Below are 12,696 nucleotides of genomic sequence, written 5' to 3' on the forward strand. Positions count from 1 at the left end.
TGTTGGAATAAAGAAAAGGAAAATAAATCCATTTTGATTGTACAACTGTGTTTGGTTATTAATTCAGACAGACAGAGTTTGTGTGTTTCTGTACATAAAAATGGAATTTTAATAGTGAGAGTGTATCATTTTGCAAATATGTAACGTGTGCTGTCAGGAAGCAGATCTGTATTTTAAGATTAAGATCACTTTATTCAACAATTGTACACAAGGTCCACCCGAAATTGGGCTTTCGCTTTATCCCAACCCCTCCGAAAGGCACACCCACTTTGGGGTTTGGGGCTGCCACACTGGGCCCCCGTGGAGCAGTTACTGGGGAGGGAGGGGAGGGGTCAGGTGCCTTGCTCAAGGGCGCAATGGCATCTAGGATATTTAATAACACTTCTGAATAATGTCTGTAAAGTGTAAAGGTACATGCTTCCATCTTAGAAATGTGTTTAGGTGGAATTATTAGTATTTCTGTAAAAAATAGCCCGTGGGTACATAACCCAGGCTAGGTTTGAGGTCAGCAGGGGAGTTTGTAAAGGTTTCCAGATTTCTCCCTCCCTCTACCTTTTGACGTGTCAGATTTTATATCTATTCGTATCCCCAAATTCTTGTTTTTCCAATGTGTCTTTGTAAAGTCCCTCTTTGCCATGCAAATGAACTGAATCCCCAAAAACCATTTCCACTACATTTCAGCCCTGCCACAAAAGGACCAGCTGACATCATGTCAGTGATTCTCTCGTTAACACAGGTGTGAGTGTTGACGAGGACAAGGCTGGAGATCACTCTGTCATGCTGATTGAGTTCGAATAACAGACTGGAAGCTTCAAATGGAGGGTGGTGCTTGGAATCATTGTTCTTCCTCTGTCAACCATGGTTACCTGCAAGGAAACACGCGCCGTCATCATTGCTTTGCACAAAAAGGGCTTCACAGGCAAGGATATTGCTGCCAGTAAGATTGCACCTAAATCAACCATTTATCGGATCATCAAGAACTTCAAGGAGAGCGGTTCAATTGTTGTGAAGAAGGCTTCAGGGCGCCCAAGAAAGTCCAGCAAGCGCCAGGACGTCTCCTAAAGTTGATTCAGCTGCGGGATCGGGGCACCACCAGTACAGAGCTTGCTCAGGAATGGCAGCAGGCAGGTGTGAGTGCATCTGGACGCACAGTGAGGCGAAGACTTTTGGAGGATGGCCTGGTGTCAAGAAGGGCAGCAAAGAAGCCACTTCTCTCCAGTAAAAACATCAGGGACAGACTGATATTCTGCAAAAGGTACAGGGATTGGAGTGGGCTCACTCACAATTTTGCCTAAGAACACAGCCATGAATAAAGAATGGTATCAACACATCCTCCGAGAGCAACTTCTCCCAACCATCCAGGAACAGTTTGGTAACGAACAATGCCTTTTCCAGCATGATGGAGTACCTTGGCATAAGGCAAAAGTGATAACTAAGTGGCTCAGGGAACAAAACATATATATTTTGGGTCCATGGCCAGGAAACTCCCCAGACCTGAATCCTATTGAGAACTTGTGATCAATCCTCAAGAGGCGGGTGGACAAAAAAAACACACAAATTCTGACAAACTCCAAGCATTGCTTATGCAAGAATGGGTTGCCATCAGTCAGGATGTGGCCCACAAGTTAATTGACAGCATGCCAGGGCGGATTGCAGAGGTCTTGAGAAAGAAGGGTCAATACTGCAAATATTGACTCTTTGCATCAACTTCATGTAATTGTCAATAAAAGCCTTTGACACTTATGAAATGCTTGTAATTATACTTCAGTATTCCATAGTAACATCTGACAAAAATATCTAAAGACACTGAGGCAGCAGACTTTGTGAAAATTAATATTTGTGTCATTCTCAAAACTTTTGGCCACGACTGTACAGTTAAAAATGGGTCTTGATTGGTGGGATCTGATCTTACAAAACAAGGATTAAAATAACAATTCCTGTCTTCCTGTTGCACAACAATGACTGGGGAGGTTTTCTTGCTGATGTGGACAACATCTCCTCCAGTACAAGTTAATCTTAGATGAATTTCATGTAAAAGAGAGTCATAAAAAGCTGTGTACTTCAAATTGGACCCTATGTCATTTGGGTTTAGAATACTTCATCCAAAAGACACTCTAGTTTACACTGGGCTTAGAGGGAAGAGAAGTGATAGTTAAGATTGAGTAGGAATACATTTTGTTCATCATACTACTTTATACCCAAACCAAAAAAAAAGAGAGTATTGACTAAAGGGAGAGGGTGCTTGAAGATGGACCTCTTAGGTCTAAATGTTCTGTCTCTCTTACTGCTCTCTCAAGGAATTCAGCTTACTCACGGTATGTATGATTTGAAAAATTTGTTTGTTTTAATTTACTTTAACAAATTGTTATAGTACACGTATTGCATTTATGGCACAGAGATTATGCAATATTTTATATTTTATTGAATTTATTGAATCATTGTCTTTCTACATGATTTGAAAAGTGTCCTCTTAGTTGTTGAACAGCTCAATATGCTTTCCAGAATGCAACGTGCAGCCCAAACCCCCAAACATAAAAAATATATGTTTTTACCACAGGCCTAACCATAGGTGGGCTGACCTTATTCTATTATACCACAGGTTCCTTCAGCAAAGAATGTCATGAGATATAATGTGCAATCGTGTAGACATGTTAAGTTTAGCATTAGAGGGGGGATCCAAATATGTTTTGAAACATTTCTTGGTTGTTATTTATATAGACAAACAGTATGAATCGTTAGATTGACTAAAAACTGCACACATTTAGTTTTATATGAATGTAAAATATGTCTGCTTTAGAGCGTTAAAGAAGTCATCAAATGATTGTTTTTTTAAAACGGAGTAGCTGATTGATTATCAATATGTATGAATATGTATTTCCTCTGAAAAGTATTACATGATGACATGATTTGGTTATCTAAAGCCAGCTATATGATCAAGGACTCATCTTTCATGAGTTTCAAGGTCATAGGATGTGCCCTGACTGCATTTATGGGCAATAATTAACTCTATTTTTAAAGGTCCGTCACATGTGTAGGGTTCAAATGCCGTACAAAGTAGACGAAACAGTAGCTGTAGTTGTCATAAACGCTGTTACTTATTGTTCAGGGAAACAGTAAAACGTTATTTTTTTCTAGCAAATTCTACCAGATGAAGAGATTCAAAGATGTGTTATAAATAGATAGTCCATCTCAATGTCAGTTTTGTTGAAATGCACGGAAGACTATAATTTTTTCCCTTCACATCATGTCATGTTGTCTATCGAAAAGTACAACATATCATTAGTATTAAGACATGAAATGATAAAGGTTCTCTAGTTCTGTAGACTATCCAGGAGTGTACAATTTGATATTCTAATGGTTTAGATAAGTGATGGGGTGGGGGGGTCACAAAAAATCGGAACTCATCATGAGGGGCCGCAGTGGCTCCCGGGTCTGCGTACCCACATCCATAACCACATGTGCAGTCAGAGATGGCCCTAGCCTTTTGGGGGCCCTAAGCTATTTCTTTTTTAACAAGTCAACCATACTGCAGTTACCACACTAACTGTGCTACTGACCGCTGCACTCTCTTTTTTAAAGGCCAATGTGACAGTGGTAAGTTTCAGTGTGCCAACGGTCAGTGCATTGACTTAGACTGGAGGTGTGATGGAACCAAGGACTGCACAGACGACTCTGATGAGCTCAACTGTCGTGAGTATGACCGGTACCATGATCTTGGAATTCCATATACTGTACATGGCTTCAAGTTTGCTCTTATACATGTTGAACATGATGCTAACTGTACCAGATAAAATTCAATTCAAATTTGATTGAGTGTGTTTGAAAACGCCAGGCACTGGGTTATAGGTTTTGATTGAATAGTTCCCTATGCATAACTTGTCCTGGGCCTTATTCATGAAGCGTCACAGAGTAAGAGTCATGATCTAGGATCAGGTCTTCCCTGTCCATATAATCTTTGTATCAGGGCACAAGGCAAGACCCAGATGCAGACACAGGAGGCAGATGGTTAGAGTCCAAGATGTTTATTAACAATCCAAAAGGGGTAGGCAGGATAATGGTTGTGGAAAGGAAAAAGGTCAAAACCAGTTCAAAGTTCCAGAGGTACAGAATAGCAGGCAGGCTCGAGGTCAGGGCAGGCAGGAATGGAGTCCAGAAAAACAGGCAAAGGTCAAAACCGGGAGGACTAGTAGAAGATAATAGAAAAGCACGGGAAAACACGCTGGTTGACTTGAACATACAAGACGAACTGGCACAGAGAGACAGGAAACACAGGAATAAATACACCAGGGAAAATAAGCGACACCTGGAGGGGGTGGAGACAATCACAAGGACAGGTGAAACAGATCAGGGTGTGACACTTTGCCATTGTAATCTAAAAGGGAAAACTGATCCTACATCATATTCTGAGACGCTTTGTGATTATGGGCCCTTGTGTATTTTTGTGTGGCAGCACCTCCATCCTGTAGCTCCCAGCAGTTCAAGTGTGTGACGGGAGGCGAGTGTATCTCCCTCCAGTTTGTCTGCGATGGGGAGGAGGACTGCACTGACGGCTCAGACGAACAGAGAACCTGCAGTACGTACAAGTTCACAAGGCTTCACTTTGGGTTACATGGGGTGCCAGTTTCCTCTGGATATCACTCACTTAAGACCAACATTTTGCTCTGAGACACTTTAAACATACAGGCCCTGACCTCACACAGTGTGGTCTTATCTCAACCTGGTCTCAGAGAATTTCGTATTATTCTGTACATAAATCTGAGACACTCCATAAGTATGATATGTTACGTTTCGTATGGTATGTATTAATTTGTGGATGTCCATCAGCCATTTTGTATGATAAGTTACGAATTAGCAAAACGTGTTATATGTTATGAATTTGAAAACCGTACAATATGTCACGCATTTGCAAAACGTATGGGGGTGTTACACTTGCATCACAATTTCATATCAAGTGTCAGGAGTAATGTCGGCCACAATCTTACAATTGGACTTTATTTAAAAATAACAAGGCAGCAGAGTTTCTGCATCTCAACAGCTCAAATATTCTCAAATGTAGTAATGTCTTATTCCTGGGGATTAAGACAAAGCTGTTGCATATCTCTCTCAATGTTTATAATCCTGAGGTAAAATGTGTTTGTATTGGATATTCGGTTTTCTCGTATCAATAGCTATTGAACCAACCATGCCATAACTTTGAAAATGGTAAATTCTGAATCACAGGTGGATGGAGAAAAATACACTGTAACAAAAATAATAAAATGTTGCTTTCAACCTTCAATAGCTCTTGAACAAAGCATGCCATCACTATGCAAAAAAAAAATATATATATATATACTGTATATGTGTGTACAGTACCAGTCAAAAGTTTGGACACAGCTACTCATTCCATTGTGTTTCTTTATTTTTACTATTTTCTACATTGTAGAATAGCCCTATTTGGTAAAAGACCAAGTCCATATTATGGCAAGAACAGCTCAAATAAGCAAAGAGAAACAAAAGTGCATCATGACTTTAAGACATGAAGGTCAGTCAATATGGAACATTTCAAGAACTTTGAAAGTTTCTTCAAGTGCAGTAGCAAAAACCATCAAGCGCTATGATGAAACTGGCTCTTATGAGTACTACGTACCTTTCCTTACAGGAAAGGAAGACCAAGAGTTACCTCTGCTGCAGAGGATAAGTTCATTAGAGTTACCAGCCTCAGAAATTGCTTCCCAAATAAATGCTTCACAGAGTTCAAGTAACAAACACATCTCAACATCAACTGTTCAGAGGAGACTGTGTGAATCAGGCCTTCATGGTCAAATGGCTGCAAAGAAACCACTACTAAAGGACACCAATAATAAGAAGAGACTTGCTTGGGCCAAGAAACACGAGTAATGGACATGAGACCGGTGGAAATCTGTCCTTTGGTCTGATGAGTCCAAATTTGAGATTTTTGGTTTCAACCTCTGTGTCTTTGTGAGATGCAGAGTAGGTGAATGGATAATCTCCGCATGTGTGGTTCCCACCAGGAAGCATAGAGGAGGAGGTGTGCTATGTGGCGGTGCTTTGCTGGTGACACTGTCTGTTATTTAGAATTCAAGGCACACTTAACCAGCATGGCTACCACAGCAGCGATACGCCATCTCATCTGGTTTGCGCTTAGGGCTATTTGACCAAGAAGGAGAGTGATGGAGTGCTGCATCAGATGACCTTTCCTCCACAATCACCCGACCTTAACCCAATTGAGATGGTTTGGGATGAGTTGGACCGCAGAGTGAAGGAAAAGCAGCCAACAAGTGCTCAGCATATGTGGTAACTCCTTCAAGACTGTTGGAAAAGCATTCCAGGTGAAGCTGGTTGAGAGAATGCCAAGAGTGTGCAAAGCTGTCATCAAGGCAAAGGGTGGCTACTTTGAAAAATCTAAAAAGAATATATTTTGATTTGTTTAACACTTTTTGGTTACTACATGATTCCATATGTGTTATTTCATAGTGTTGATAACTTAACTATTATTCTACAATATAGAAAATAGTCCAAAAATTTGAATGAGTAGGTGTGTCCAAAATTTTGACTGGTACTTTATATGATATATATGATATATGATTGGGAAAAAAGCAGTGGATTTTTGTCCATCCTCCCATGATTCTGAATATATTATTTTCTTAGTCATGTCACGATTTGTGTAAGAGCTATTGAAGATTGAAAGCAAAAAAATGAACAAAAAAAGATATTACAAAAAAGAAAGACGTGGATTTTTGTACATTCTCCCCTGATTCTGAACATGTCATTTTCATAGTCATGTCATGCTTTGTTTAAGACTATTGAAGATTGAAATCCAAAATCGTATTATTTACAAGAAATTCATGAAAAGAGTGTGAATTTTTCTCCATCCCCCCTGATTCATAATATACCATCTTCATAGTTATGGCATGCTTGGTTCAATTGCTATTGACGAGAGAAAACCGAATATCCACGGAATATCCAATATAAAACTAATTTTACCCTGGTGTAAAATGCATTCTGAAAGTAATCAGACCCATTGACTTTTTCCACGTTTTTTTACGTTACAGCCTTATTCTAAAAATGATTAAATCATTGTTTTCCCCCATTATCTACACACAAGACCCCATAATGACAAAGCAAAAAAATCTTTTTTGCAAAATGATAAAAAAAAATATTAAACACAAATATTTACATAAGTATTCAGACTCTTTAATCAGTACTTTGTTGAAACACCTTTGGCAACGATTACAGCCTCGAGTCTTCTTGGGTATTGCGCTACAAGCTTGGCACACCTATTTTTGGGGAGTTTCTCCCATTCTTCTCTGCAGATCCTGTAAAGCTCTGTCAGGTTGGATGGGGAGCGACACTGCACAGCTATTTTCAGGTCTCTCCAGAGATGTTCGATCGGGTTCCAGTCCAGGCTCTGGCTGGGCCACTCAAGGACATTCAGAGACTTGTCCCGAAGCCACTCCTGCGCTGTCTTGGCTGAGTGTTTAGGGTTGTTATCCTGTTGGAAGGTGAACCTTTGCCCCAGTCTGAGGTCCTGAGCGCTCTTGAGCAGGTTTTCATCAAGGATCACTTTTTACTTTTCTCCGTTCATCTTCCCCTCGATCCTGACTAGTCTTCCAGACCCCGCTGCTGAAAAACATCCCCACGTCATGAGGATGCCAGCACCATGCTTCACCGTAGCGATGGTGCCAGGTTTCCTCCAGACGTGACGCTTGGCATTCAGGCCAAAGCGTCAAAATGTACATAGGCAATCTTGGTTTCATCAGACCAGAGAATCTTGTTTCTCATGGTCTGACAGTACTTTACGTGCCTTCTGGCAAACTCCAAGCGGGCTGTCTTGTGCCTTTTACTGAAGAGTGGCTTCCGTCTAGCCACTACCATAAAAGCCTGATTGATGGAGTGCTGCAGAGATGGTTGTCGTTCTGGAAGGTTATCCCATCTCCACAGAGGAACTCTGGAGCTCTGTCAGAGTGACCATCAGGTTCTTGGTCACCTCCCTGACCAAGGCCATTCTCCCCCAATGCTGTCAATGCTGCAGACATTTTTTGGAACCCTTCCCCAGATCTGTGCCTCGACACAGTCCTGCCTGTGAGCTCTACTGACAATACCTTCGACCTCATGGCTTGGTTTTTGCTCTGACATGCATTGTCATCTGTAGGACCTTATATAGACAGGTGTGTGCCTCTCCAAATCATGTCCAATCAATTGTATTTACCACAGGTGGACTCCAATCAAGTTGTAGAAACGTCTCAAGGATGATCAATGGAAATAGGAGGCACCTGAACTCAATTTCGAGTCTCATAGCAAAGGGTCTGAATATTTCTGTAAATTAGATATTTCTGTTTTTTAGAATAAGGCTGTAATGTAACACAATGTGGAAAAAGGGAAGGGGTCTGAATACTTCCCGAATGCACTGTATGTACTAAACAAAAATATAAATGCAACATTTTTCCACCTCCATCATCTCATGTTTCAGCATGATAATGAACGGGCCCATGTCGCAAGGATCTGTACACAATTCCTGGAAGCTGAACATGTCCCAGATGTTCCATGGCCTGCATACTCACTAGACATCTCACCCATTGAGCCCTGTTTGGGATGCTCTGGGTCGACGTGTATGACAGAGTGTTCAAGTTCCCGCCAATATCCAGCAACTTCACACAGCCATTGAAGAGGTGTGGGACAAAATTCCACAGGCCATAATCAACAGCTTGAGCAACTCTATGTGAAGGAGATGTGTCGCGCTGCATGAGGCAAATGGTGGTCACAGCAGATACTGAGTGGTTTTCTGATCCACACCCCTACCTTTTTGTTAAGGTATCTGTGACCAACAGATGCATACCTGTATTCCCAGTCATGTGAAATCCATAGATTAGGGCCTAACTCATTTATTTCAATTGACTGATTTCCTGATATGAACTGTAACTCAGTCAAATCTTTGAAATTGTTGCATGTTACGTTTAAATTTTGTTTAATAACGCCTTGCCCCCAAAATAAGATATTAGTCTCCCGTGTGGCGCAGTGGTCTACAGCACCATAGTGCAGTGCTAGAGGCGTCACTACAGATCTGTGTTCGAACCTGGGCTGTGTCGCAGCCGGGCCCGACCGGGAGAACCATCGGGCGGGGCACAGTTGGCCCAGCGTCGTCCGGCTAAGGGGAGGGTTTGGCCAGCTGGGAGGTCTTTGTCCCATCACGCTCTAGCTACTCCTTGTGGCGGCTGGGCGCAAGCACACCTGGCTTCCGGGTTAAGCGAGCAGTGTGTCAAGAAGCAGTGTGGCTTGGCGGGGTCGTGTTTCGGAGGACGCTTGGCTCTCGTCTTTCGCGTCACGCAAATCTGTACGGGTGTTGCAGCGATGGGACGAGACTGTAACTACTAATTGGGGAGAAAAAGGGTGTAAAAAGTACCAATAAATAAAATAAGACATTAACAATAAAGTGACAGGAATGTGAATTCCCTCCTGATCCATTTGACATTACATTGACATACCTTATGATTTCTGTGCTCGTGTTCTCCTACGTTTTCAGGAGAGCAGACTTGTGGACCACACCAGTTCACGTGCCAGGAGGGCCAGTGTGTTCCCAAAGTGTACCGATGTGACCGTGTGAAGGATTGCTTGGACAACTCAGATGAGAACAACTGCAGTAAGAATTTTTAAATCCACATTCCTTAATAAGATTGGTCTGTAGTTTACGGTTCTAAAAACTTGTCTGGTTAATTTTGCGGTAGATCATTTCTGCTGCAAGCAGAGGTTGTGGACATTTGTCTATTTTGACCATAACGCATTTTCTCTTGATTTAGTGCTATAGATGCTTGTGATGTACTGTATGATAGATGTAGGACTTATGTATGTACTGTATGTTCATAGTGAATGATACTGCAATTTGTGGGATTTGCAAATGTGCAAAGTCAGACTGTTCTATTGTATATGGGACTACCTTTACAACCTTTCGTATTACAAATAAAATAATCATTCCAGTTTTGTTCCTGCTAGATATGCATTAGTCACCAAAGGGTTTGATTTTTAATTAGGGGTGGTTATGTTGTTAACTCAGATTGCACCTCCTATTACAGGCCGCTGTTCATCTTAATGTGGCAATACAGAAGTAGACTTTATTCTCTATTCCTTTTTTAACAAGAAAGTTGTTCAAGTCTATCATAGTTCAACTATATAATCCTCAGTCACATTGTCACATTGAAGTCATTGCTTTGTCACAATTTTGTCCCCACAACCATTTTGAGATCTTGTGAGAAAATGGGCAACATAACAATCTACCTTGTTAGCATCAAATCAAATCAAATCAAATTTTATTTGTCACATACACATGGTTAGCAGATGTTAATGCGAGTGTAGCGAAATGCTTGTGCTTCTAGTTCCGACAATGCAGTAATAACCAACAAGTAATCTAAACTAACAATTCCACAACTACTACCTTATACACACAAGTGTAAAGGGATAAAGAATATGTACATAAAGATATATGAATGAGTGATGGTACAGAACGGCATAGGCAAGATGCAGTAGATGGTATAGTGTACAGTCTATACATATGAGATGAGTAATGTAGGGTATGTAAACATAAAGTGGCATAGTTTAAAGTGGCTAGTGATACATGTATTACATAAAGATGGCAAGATGCAGTGGATGATATACAGTACAGTATATACATATACATATGAGATGAGTAATGTAGGGTATGTAAACATTATATTAAGTGGCATTGTTTAAAGTGGCTAGTGATACATTTTTACATAATTTCCATCAATTCCCATTATTAAAGTGGCTGGAGTTGAGTCAGTATGTTGGCAGCGGCCACTAAATGTTAGTGGTGGCTGTTTAACAGTCTGATGGCCTTGAGATAGAAGCTGTTTTTCAGTCTCTCTGTCCCTGCTTTGATGCACCTGTACTGACCTTGCCTTCTGGATGATAGCGGGGTGAACAGGCAGTGGCTCGGGTGGTTGTTGTCCTTGATGATCTTTATGGCCTTCCTGTGACATCGGGTGGTGTAGGTGTCCTGGAGGGCAGGTAGTTTGCCCCCGGTGATGCGTTGTGCAGACCTCACTACTCTCTGGAGAGCCTTACGGTTGTGGGCGGAGCAGTTGCCGTACCAGGCGGTGATACAGCCCGACAGGATGCTCTCGATTGTGCATCTGTAGAAGTTTGTGAGTGCTTTTGGTGACAAGCCGAATTTCTTCAGCCTCCTGAGGTTGAAGGCGCTGCTGCGCCTTCTTCACAACGCTGTCTGTGTGGGTGGACCAATTCAGTTTGTCCGTGATGTGTACACAGAGGAACTTAAAACTTTCCACCTTCTCCACTACTGTCCCGTCGATGTGGATAGGGGGGTGCTCCCTCTGCTGTTTCCTGAAGTCCACAATCATCTCCTTTGTTTTGTTGACGTTGAGTGTGAGGTTATTTTCCTGACACCACACTCCGAGAGCCCTCACCTCCTCCCTGTAGGCCGTCTCATCGTTGTTGGTAATCAAGCCTACCACTGTAGTGTCGTCCGCAAACTTGATGATTGAGTTGGAGGCGTGCATGGCCACGCAGTCGTGGGTGAACAGGGAGTACAGGAGAGGGCTCAGAACGCACCCTTGTGGGGCCCCAGTGTTGAGGATCAGCGGGGTGGAGATGTTGTTACCTACCCTCACCACCTGGGGGCGGCCCGTCAGGAAGTCCAGGACCCAGTTGCACAGGGCGGGGTCGAGACCCAGGGTCTCGAGCTTGATGACGAGTTTGGAGGGTACTATGGTGTTAAATGCTGAGCTGTAGTCGATGAACAGCATTCTCACATAGGTATTCCTCTTGTCCAGATGGGTTAGGGCAGTGTGCAGTGTGGTTGCGATTGCGTCGTCTGTGGACCTATCGGGTCGGTAAGCAAATTGGAGTGGGTCTAGGGTGTCAGGTAGGGTGGAGGTGATATGGTCCTTGACTAGTCTCTCAAAGCACTTCATGATGACGGAAGTGAGTGCTACGGGGCGATAGTCGTTTAGCTCAGTTACCTTAGCGTTCTTGGGAACAGGAACAATGGTGGCCCTCTTGAAGCATGTGGGAACAGCAGACTGGGATAAGGATTGATTGAATATGTCCTTAAACACACCAGCCAGCTGGTCTGCGCATGCTCTGAGGACGCGGCTGGGAATGCCGTCTGGGCCTGCAGCCTTGCGAGGGTTAACACGTTTAAATGTTTTACTCACCTCGGCTGCAGTGAAGGAGAGCCCGCAGGTTTTGGTAGCGGGCCGTGTCAGTGGCACTGTATTGTCCTCAAAGCGAGCAAAAAAGTTATTTAGTCTGTCTGGGAGCAAGACATCCTGGTCCGCGACGGGGCTGGTTTTCTTTTTGTAATCCGTGATTGACTGTAGACCCTGCCACATACCTCTTGTGTCTGAGCTGTTGAATTGCGACTCTACTTTGTCTCTATACTGGGACTTAGCTTGTTTGATTGCCTTGCGGAGGGAATAGCTACACTGTTTGTATTCGGTCATGTTTCCGGTCACCTTGCCCTGGTTAAAAGCAGTGGTTCGCGCTTTCAGTTTCACGCGAATGCTGCCATCAATCCACGGTTTCTGGTTTGGGAATGTTTTAATCGTTGCTGTGGGTACGACATCGTCAATGCACTTTCTAATGAACTCGCTCACCGAATCAGCGTATTCGTCAATGTTGTTGTTGGACGCAATGCGGAACATATCCCAATCCACGTGA

At 42.6% G+C, this 12,696-nt stretch overlaps 1 protein-coding gene across 1 annotated transcript in view; it reads left to right on the forward strand.

Moving 5' to 3' along the window:
* The first annotated feature begins 2,248 nt into the window (after window positions 1-2,248).
* lrp2b (low density lipoprotein receptor-related protein 2b) overlaps window positions 2,249-12,696 on the forward strand; it is a 127,762-nt gene continuing 117,314 nt past the window's right edge. Inside the window, exons 1-4 of the mRNA XM_038990738.1 lie at window positions 2,249-2,315; window positions 3,580-3,690; window positions 4,451-4,573; window positions 9,524-9,640. Of these exons, the coding sequence (XP_038846666.1) occupies window positions 2,249-2,315; window positions 3,580-3,690; window positions 4,451-4,573; window positions 9,524-9,640 (418 nt within the window). The remainder of the gene's footprint in view (window positions 2,316-3,579; window positions 3,691-4,450; window positions 4,574-9,523; window positions 9,641-12,696) is intronic.

Source organism: Salvelinus namaycush, chromosome 4, assembly GCF_016432855.1.
Source record: "Salvelinus namaycush isolate Seneca chromosome 4, SaNama_1.0, whole genome shotgun sequence".
NCBI lineage: Eukaryota > Metazoa > Chordata > Actinopteri > Salmoniformes > Salmonidae > Salvelinus > Salvelinus namaycush.